The sequence below is a fragment of the Leucopleurus acutus genome (assembly GCF_964270905.1).
Source record: "Leucopleurus acutus genome assembly, chromosome: 11".
Classification (NCBI taxonomy): domain Eukaryota; kingdom Metazoa; phylum Chordata; class Mammalia; order Artiodactyla; family Delphinidae; genus Leucopleurus; species Leucopleurus acutus.
Window position 1 is genome coordinate 21,700,460 of NC_139152.1, and position 9,510 is coordinate 21,709,969.

At 47.1% G+C, this 9,510-nt stretch overlaps 1 protein-coding gene across 1 annotated transcript; it reads right to left on the reverse strand.

Annotated features, from left to right (window-relative positions):
• Window positions 1-5,753: 5,753 nt before the first annotated feature.
• On the reverse strand, window positions 5,754-8,525 carry BHLHE41 (basic helix-loop-helix family member e41; the record flags this gene model as incomplete). Its single annotated transcript, XM_082851204.1, has 5 exons — window positions 8,387-8,525; window positions 8,188-8,251; window positions 7,757-7,864; window positions 7,319-7,430; window positions 5,754-6,856 (listed from the first exon to the last, which is right to left on the reverse strand). The coding sequence occupies exons 1-5, from the start codon at window positions 8,446-8,448 to the stop codon at window positions 5,754-5,756; spliced, it is 1,449 nt and encodes a 482-aa protein (XP_082707330.1). The 5' UTR covers window positions 8,449-8,525.
• Between the last annotated feature and the right edge of the window lie 985 nt (window positions 8,526-9,510).

Consider the following 9,510-nt stretch of genomic DNA (forward strand, 5'->3'; position numbering starts at 1 on the left):
ATAGACTTTGAGATCCTCAGAGATTGTTCATCTTTGATTAGCCAGCACTTACACAGCACCTCACATATAACAGGAGCGAAACAAATGCCTGAATCCCCATACGCACCATTTCTTCAAACTCTAGGCTCAAGGAGAAAGGAATGTGTTGCAGTCCACAGGGAGTCTGAAACCTCTCACCAAAGGATCGACAATGGCTGCGTCTAAATTCAGAGGCAGCGTCAGGGCCTACACGTCCTCCCTGCCAGTTCCCCAGAATGCTTTAGCTGGGCCTGCCACCCAAGATGTCCAAAACCCAGAGGCAGAGATAACACACCAGAAGCAGGGTCCAGGGTCATCCATGAATCAAAATGCAGTATCAGTTTTCACTGAAGGCCCTTGGTCCCCTATTCCTATCATCCTGAGAGAAAGAAGTGCTCATCAAAGCAAACAATTTGCTTCTGCACGGGAATTTCCTTATTTTGAAGTTACTGTGGGATAAAACCATTTTTTTGTGTGTAATAAAAATGATTAAAAATATATAAAGTGTCTGAAGGCTTTTGCATACGTGTTCTGCTGAGAATGTGAAAGTTCAATGGAGAAAAGAAGTTGGCGGGATCAACACGTCACCGCCTCTACAAGCTCACACAATTTAGAGAGGTGCCCCTCAGGTACTCTGTTAGAACCTATTTATTCTAATTTTAGGCGCATTTCAAATGGGTGTGGTTTTGGTTAAATGGTTTCCCAGCCCACAGTAAGTCAGAAGTGGCAAATCAGATAAGACTTAGGCAGGCGCTCTGACACATCAAGAAGTGAGAGTTGGCAGCCTGACCCTGAGTAAAGAGACTGAAAAACCTATAAAAACGGGTATAAGAACTCAAAAAGAATTCTGTGCAGGTGCCAGTACTCCCAGATGACATGTGTAGTGCAAAAGTGATGTTTATAATCATGACCCTGAATTATTGAGAAAGGTTAACTTTCTCAGTAGGGTATTTTTTTCCTAAGACATGTGTAACATATTTTACTAAGCTTTTCACTAAAAATAAATAAGTAATAAAGGTAAACAATGTTGACACCTGAACAGAGAAGCTTCCGTTTTCTCAACCATTGTTTCATGGGGGCACATATCATTCCCTGAGGCCACATAAATTGGGCATCACTGAATTCAGGATTTTAAAACATCAACTTTTTAAAAGGTTTACTTTTACATTTGTTTGGAATTTTGAATATAGAACCACTGAACAAGTGCAATAAACTCAATTTAAGACAAGAGTCCGACTCTTTTCCTGGAGCATTTTTATTTTTATTTATTTAATTTTATTTTTATTTTTTGTCTGTGTTGGGTCTCTGCTGCTGCGAACGGGCTTTCTCTAGTTGCGGCGGGCGGGGGCTACTCTCCGTTGTGGTGCTCAGGCTTCTCACTGTGGTGGCTTCTCTTGTTGCGGAGCACGGGCTCTAGGCACGCGGGCTTCAGAAGTTGTGGCATGCGGGCTCAGTAGTTGTGGCACACGGGCTTAGTTGCTCCGCGGCATGTGGGATCTTCCCGGACCAGGGCTCGAACCCGTGTCCCCTGCATTGGCAGGAGGATTTTTAACCACTGCACCACCATGGAGGTCCCTGGAGCATTTTTTTAAAGTACATGCTGCACATGTTTTTTTAGTATAAATCCCATCTTAATCACAGAAAATATGTGATAATTTTCCATGTCAATCCCCTATTAAATTCTATGAAAAACTGGAACTTACATTGGACTTAGGCATGCACTGTATATTCATTTTGAACTTATTTAAAACAGCACAGTTAGAACAATGGGTGGGCCTAAATATGTTGATCTGAGGGTCCAATAGATTAAGGATTTTTGTTTAATGAAAAACATCAGATTGCTCTCTGAAATAAAATACTATGATCACAATAGTACAGTCAGCTTTTAGCATTATAATGGGCTTAACTCGTTCATGAGGGCTCTGTTCATTTCCCCCCCCCACCCCCCCACCCCCCCCCACCCCCCGGTACGCGAGCCTCTCACTGTTGTGGCCTCTCTCATTGCGGAGCAGAGGCTCCGGACGCGCAGGTTCAGCGCCCATGGCTCACGGGCCCAGCCGCTCCGCGGCATGTGGGATCTTCCCGCACCGGAGCATGAACCCGTGTCCCCTGCATCGGCAGGCGGACTCTCAACCACTGCACCACCAGGGAAGCCCGGCTCTGTTCATTTCTGTCTAAAGTAAAAGCCTCTAGTCTGTCCAGCCTTGTCTTCCCAGAACCTCAAATGGCAATCACGTCCCGTGGAGAGGTTCAGAATCGACCCGTGACATAGACGGGAACAGCCTGAGGCTTCTTTGACATACTTTTGATGGGCAATAACAAAATGTATGGCCTGTATGGCTAGTAACAGAGAACTAAATGAAAAATAGTTTTCACAATGATAGGAACTAAAACTCCAGTCATACTTTAAAGAGCTATTAAAATGTAGTGTCTAGTGCCTTAAAAGTGTGCTTAGCTCTTTGCGGGAGGAAAGGATGTTTATCAGTTCAATATAAACTTTGCTAAGAGATATGTGTATGTAAAATTAATTCGTGTAATACTATACGTGTAAAATATTATTGACTCAAGATTCGTATTTGTCGTATATTGAAAAATCACATATAATACAAAGGGTTTAGGCTAAACTTGACTGCTCTAGGTATAGAATCCTCCTTAGCAAATTATAATGACTCCAGTCTTTTGGTTCATTAAAATAAATCAATGACCAAAATAACATTTTTCAGATGCAATACAGACAATATTATTTTGCAGTTCTATCCTCACTAACTTTATCCTATTACTATGCTAGTATAGAGGCATTTGGACTAAACTAATCTATAAAATCTGGTCCAACCCTAAGGTTTTTTGTTTTATTATACCAAAATCATACAAATGCTAAAACATTTTATTATCCTCTGACTTACTTTGCATCTGTTTTGGCTATGAAACACATGATTACAATATGACATTAACATGTAGCTCAAAATATTTAAAATGCTACTTTTTTCCATTATTCTGGTTTGGACAGAACATTTTTCTAAAGTTCAATAACTTACAATGCTCAAAAATCCTACATGGTTTTGTAATGTTAATTTTTATTTCCTTTTCCTGTGATTTATTCATGATGTTTCATGAATGCTGCCCAAATTCGGTTTATTTGGTTCAAGATGCTGCAACGGGAAGTAGGTCACTGACTGGGGGATACAACAGACCTGGCCTCTAGAGCTGGCTCCAGGTAGCTTTGTGGCCTTGGGAAGATATCTGATATCTCTGGGCTTCATTTCTCTCATATTTAAAAGGCAGGGGCTGGACAGCTGATCTCCGAGGTTCCTTCCGGCTCCACTTTCTATGACTTGCAGTTTGGTTGCCATAAAGTCAGCAGAGGGAGCACTTTTTCTACATCTCATAAATTTTGACTATTATTTCAACACCTTTCAAAAATCAAGGGGTTTGTGAAGAACATTATTGAAACTAAATATTGACAATCTTTTGCACAGTTGGTATCAAATCACAAATTTGATTATAAACTTGAGAAAAGTCTAGAAATAATTATTTCTGTTCCTTGAATTCCATGATAAAGTCCCACAAAAGAATTATTTTATAAAGGCTAAGAAGCTAAAATATACCGAGAAATTAACCACCCCTAAGTGATAGAGTATCTATACGGGATCCAGTGAAAGAGAAGCACCAGACCACACAACAGAGGCTACCTGGTGTCAAAGATGAAAAGCTCCATCAGTCATAAAAACATTAGCAAACTGGGTCTAACATAAACCATGGAAGTGACTGGTGGGTTTTTCTTTTGCACTTTTCATGTAGATACATTGGGAACAACCAAGTAGACACAGCCAGAGCCTGGAGGCTTGCAAGAGATTGCAAATGTGTGATATCAAACCAGTGACAAATAAAGTTGTGTATCTGAGAACCTAAATGGCTTTTATCCCTATATTCATAGATTATCTTAAAACTATCCGAGCATTCATTATGTCTTTTTAATTATTAAACAATCTCATAGCGTACGTATATTAAAGTTTTTATTCCTTAGTAAGAATTTTAAAATCACAAAATAGCGTGGCAATATTAATTTTAGGTAATAGAATTTGTGGAGTGCTGAAAATACTAGAATATAAAGATAATTTCTAGTTTATCTTCACATACTAAACTTTTCTAAACCAGCTGGTTTCTTGCAGACAGTGTTTATTTATTTTTTTTTAATAATTTAAGACAGCATAAGCTTGTACCAAGCATAAGCATTGTAACAAAAGTGCAACTTTTCAGCAAATCCTCCCCCACAGATATTTTAACTCAAAATATCATTAGCACATATTTTCTCCCTACAAAAATAGCATGTCAGACATCATTAATTGGATGTATTAACAACTATGTACATAAGAGCCACCTTGTAGGCTAAGAGTTTAACGTTGTTTAAACACAGCGTTTGAGGCAAACAGTAGCAACAGCAGCAGCAAATGCACCAAACTGACTAAAAGACCCAGATATTTTCTTCACTCATAGTCAGACTGTTGTGTCTCACCCCTTACATAACATTCAAGTGAGATTTCTCACAGTGCTACCTTGGCAACAAACTAAAAATATCTAGACAAGGTCTTGGTTTAAGCCTTATTAAAAAAGCTTTCTTTGTGATTATCTGGTATCTGGTTTGGTCTCCAGAAAATACATAGACTTGGAGATAGGAAGGCCTCACAGGGCTTCATTCCACATCTTTACAGCATTTCCAACCCAAACGGGCCAGTTTAATGCTTTCCTCCTCCACTCTTGTGAATTAACAGAATATAGGATAAATCAGTTTGGACTTGTTTTTCTTTTTTTTTTTTTTTTAAAGTTCAGCGCACATTCTTTTTTTGTTTTTTAACACCAAGATGATATAAACTTAGAAACATGATGGATAAAATAATGACAGGGTGAAAACAGATGCACTCAATTTCATATATATATATATATGAAATTAAGATGAGTTAATTGATTCACGGTCAATTTCTCAATAAAGTGCTAGCAAATGTACTGAGAATGACTCTGGCCTTCCTCATCCATCTCCTTCCCTGACTTAGTTCTGACGTTGGCCCAACTCCGCATCTCCTTAAACAAGCGCAACTTACTAAGAGACCATTCACACCACTTCAGAATAGGTTGCAACGTGAGCGACTGCATCCTCACCGCTTCCTCTTTGAAAAATATACGCCTCTTGAAAAGCTGAACATTATGAAATACTGAAGACTAAGTTGAATTCTAAAAGGTCCTCCTTCTATTTGTGGAAATCTTCCTAAAGCAAGCAGGACAGCTTTGAGACGCAGGCAGACAGCAGCTACCTGCGGTTCCACGTCAGCTCCTCCGCCACCTTTCCCCTACCCTGGTTCAGCGAGCTCACTCGCTGAGCAGACCCTTCTCACTTCCTCGAGAATTCGGTCCTATATTTTAAAAGAAAATGGAACGTGGCCTAAAAGAAGGCAAAACTTATTACGGGGAGTTCTCTAAAGAAAAAAGAATACCTATGAGGTTCTTGTACAGCTGGTGGGAGAAGAAAGGGATGTTAGTGTGTGGAGGGTGGTGGGCGGTGAGGGATGAGCAAAACAGGAACTCCAAACGTACACAAAACACCTGTGGTTTTTTTGCTTGTTATGTTTTGTTTTCTTTTAAGCCCGTCGTGCATCTCTTACACTTCCTCCCTTGAAAACGTTAAGGGTGTTTTAACTTATGATTCCGCGTGAACCCGGGTCCCTTCTAAGCGGAGCAAGGATTCAGGGGGTTTCCTTTCCTGGCTGCGAGGGATCTTCCCGAGCGGAGCTCTCCGGGTTCCCCGGCTCGCTGCGGCCGGCGAAGGGCAGGTGGGTGCGGCCGTGCGGGGGCGGCGGGTGCAGCGCCCCAGGGGGCGCCACCTCGTGCGGCAGGAGGGTCGCGGCAGCGGCGGCTGCCGCCTTCTCGGGAGGGGGCGACAACACGGAGGACAGGCAGGGGAAGGCGGCGGCGGCGGCGGCGGCAGCGGCGGCGGCGGCGGCGGCGGCCGGGGCGGGGATGCCGGGGTACAGTAGTGGGAACGGGGCGGCGGCCGCCGCCGGGTACAGGTACTTCTCCAGGCCGCTCTTGTCCAGGAAGGGCTGCACGTAGGCGGCGGCCGCCGAAGGCGAGAGGAAATAGAAGGGCAGGCAGAAGGGGGCCGCGGCGGCCGCAGGCTGCGCGAAGGGCGCGCCCCCGCCTCCGCCGAACGCCACCAGCGAGCTGAGCAGGGCAGCGTCGGGTCTCAGCAGCGCGGCCGGGGCGGCCGGGTCGGGCCCCAGGAGCGCGGCGGCCGCCGCCGCCGCGCCGCCCCCCAGGCCGCCGCCGCTGCGGGAATCCAGCTTCATCCTCTTGGGCGCCGGCGAGTCCTCCCCGGGGGGCTCCTGCTTGATGGTAACGCGGCTTGCCCCCGCGCCTTTGCCCTTCTCGCGGTCCGGCCGGGCCTCGGCCTCGCCGCCGTAGCCGCTGTCGGTGTCCGTGTCGTTCTCGGCGGCGAGCTCGGCGCTGGGCTGAGTCCGCTGGATGACCGGCACGCAGTGGGCGAGGGGCTCCAGCTTCTGCCCGGCGCGCTCCAGGCAGGGGGCGGCCCCGGACCCGGCGGGGGTGGCGGCCGAGGGCAAGCCGGTGCCTTTGCTCAGAGGAACCTGTTGAGTCAACAGCTGGGGGGTGGGCAAGAACTGGGTGGCCACGGCGTGCAAGTGGTTGATCAGCTGGACACACCGCGGCTCCCTGGGCGTCCAGCTCTCAAACCGGGCGAGGTATTGCAAGACTTCTTTGGCGCATGTTTGAAATCCCGAATGGAACGCATCCAAGTCGGACTGAATGGGCGATTTCAGAGATCGCTCCCCTAGGATGAGGAAGGGGTGAGGGGCGGGGGTGGGGAACAGAGGAGTGGAGGCAAGAAGAAAAATACCGACGTTAAAACATCTGCTTATCACGTGGGCCCTGCATTGACTAAAGTGATCTCGGTTTTTCCTCCGTATTCGAGTGATATAAGCCACCGGTTGCCCAGAGGTGGGAGGAGTGGGGAGGGGGGGAGGCGCTCTACTCCCGCTGAAAAACCGAAGTGGAGAGGGCGCAGCCGCCACTTTAAATACAAATCTGACTCCTCTGAGTTCGGCTGAAAGCCTTTAGGATGCTTCGGGAAATGGGCACTTTCCAGTGAAGGGAAAGTGTAAGCAATTTAACAAATGAAAGTGAGCCCGTGGGCCCCAGGAAGGAGGTGGGGCTGGGGGAAGAGTCCTAACACTGCTCCTCTGTGGGCTGCCCGGCTTCCTCGGGGTGGGCTGGCTTCCCTGAACTGACTTACCATTCTGTAAAGCAATTATCTTCTGATGCTGCTGCTCCGTTAAGGCTGTTAAAGCTTTTAAGTGTTTCAAAGTTAATTCCAAGACCACTGCTTTCTCCAGGTGCCCCAGAGTCTGCAGTGCAAAAAAAAGAAGGGGGCACTTGGTGACTTAAAAACACACATTTGGCTTCACTGGCTCTCCAGTCAGCACATCAACTTAAGCAAACACTTTGAAAGAAGTACTATTCCTATACTTCTTGAGCTTTCCACAATACAGGTTATAAATGATTTCTTGCCTTCAGTTGTGAACACCTACTCTTGAGTTTGCAGGAAACTCTACCCTCTATAGCACAGGTTGTAAGGAATCTGATATTTACATTTATTCTTATATCCTGGGAGTAGTACCAGGCTATTAACACGCCCTTGGAGAGCGGCAAAGAATAAAAATCTGCATCTTACTGTCAACTTTAGATGTTCAGGCAGTAAGTCTTTCAGCTGAGCGATGCATTCATTAATTCGGTCTCTTCTTTTCTTTTCTATTAATCTGTGCGGTAATTTGTAGGTATCCTTAATATATGAGAGTCATGGAAGAGAGAAAACAATAAGCTAAACATTCATTTACTGGATATTACAATACCGCCGCCCCACCACCAAAAAAAAAAAACTGTGAGAAACTATGCCCAAGACAACTCTTTCCTCTGGACTGTTCTGAAATGCAATTTAAATTCAGGTATGTTGTTTAATCTCCCCTGGAGAGTATCCCGCAAACCACTTAAAATTCACAGTCGGGGAAGCTGGAATATATTTGCGGGCAGAGCTTCGCTGTGAAATCAATGGCCCTAATTAACTATCCAGACAGGTTATGAGGAACATCAGAAACTTACACTTACCTTGCTGTCGTCTCGCTTCATGCTCCTTTTCGGCTTACACATATACAAAGAGGGATAATCCAGTCTGCAAAACAGAAATCAGCATCAGGCATCCATTCGGGGAGGGGCTCTGCCCTCGCCCGCTCCATACCACTTTCTGGAGAAGAAAAAAATCAAACTGAAGCCTAGACAGATATTCGCAAGGGTGCGTGCACCTTACCCTATAAAATCTCTATGTTCCAGTAACTGTCTCTCTTGCAAATGAGGAATTCCTTCGTCCATGTTCCACCGCTGTCCGTTTCCTCTGTTTCGATTTTTGGGGTTCTGTTCTATAATCTGTGGGACGGTAGCTTTGGGAGATCTTGGGGGGATCTGTACGTCTCCAGTCTCTCTCTCTCTCTCCCTCTCTCTCCCTCTTCAGTGCAGTGTTGAAAGTGTGAAGCGGTTGGTCCCCTCCTCCCACCGTGCTCGCTCTCTCGCACACACACGCACACACACGCACGCACACTCGCGCCGGCCCCACTGCGCTGGTAGTTTGCTCTCACTCCGGGCAGTGTTTGGCCACAGGGCACGCGCGTCGCCGGCCAGACCAGCACCCAGCTCACGTGCGGAACGTACCATCCGCGGTCCAGCCCAGAGGGGGGCGGGGGAGGAGGGGCCGGGCCGGGAGGGGGCGTCTGGAGAAAGCTGCGAGGGAGGGCAAACGGCGGGAGGGGGCGGGGACACCTGATCAGGGCCACCGGAAAGGAAAAACAACTTCAGCCAAGCTATTCATCTTCCCGAGGGCGGTGCAGTCAGCTGGGGGAGTGTGTGTGTGTTGGGTGGGGGGGGGGGGGGGGGGCGGGGGGGCGCCGGGGGGTGCAGGGCAGCCAGGGCTTCCTCGGCTCGGAAGTGCGACTCCCTCAATCCGTCCGTCATTGCGGTTCAGGAACGTGAACGTGGCTTTTTGCTTTTCCACCGACTGTGCTATTGGTTTGGACCAGAAAAAGGAAAGAGAAAGAGAATTCGCGGTGGGTCCACTTCAGTCCCAAAGGACAATTTGGAGACTTGTTTGCTCACCGCTCGGTTGCCGGCGGGGACCCCTTAGCCCTGATTGGAGGTTGCCCCGAAAGGGGACAACTTGAAATCCGCTCTCTGAAGGATTTAAAATAAACGAAAATGTAGCCAGTGGGTCAGAATGTCGCAATCCAAGTGTCTTTCGGCCACACAGTGTCCCTGGGCCACCCAAACTTCCCGCAGCAGCCGGAATTGCGGTGCCACTAATCACAGCCGCAGATGACGACGTTTGGGGCCTCAGGCTCTCCCCGAGGAACGCGGCAGGGAGGGAGGGGGTGAGGATGGGGT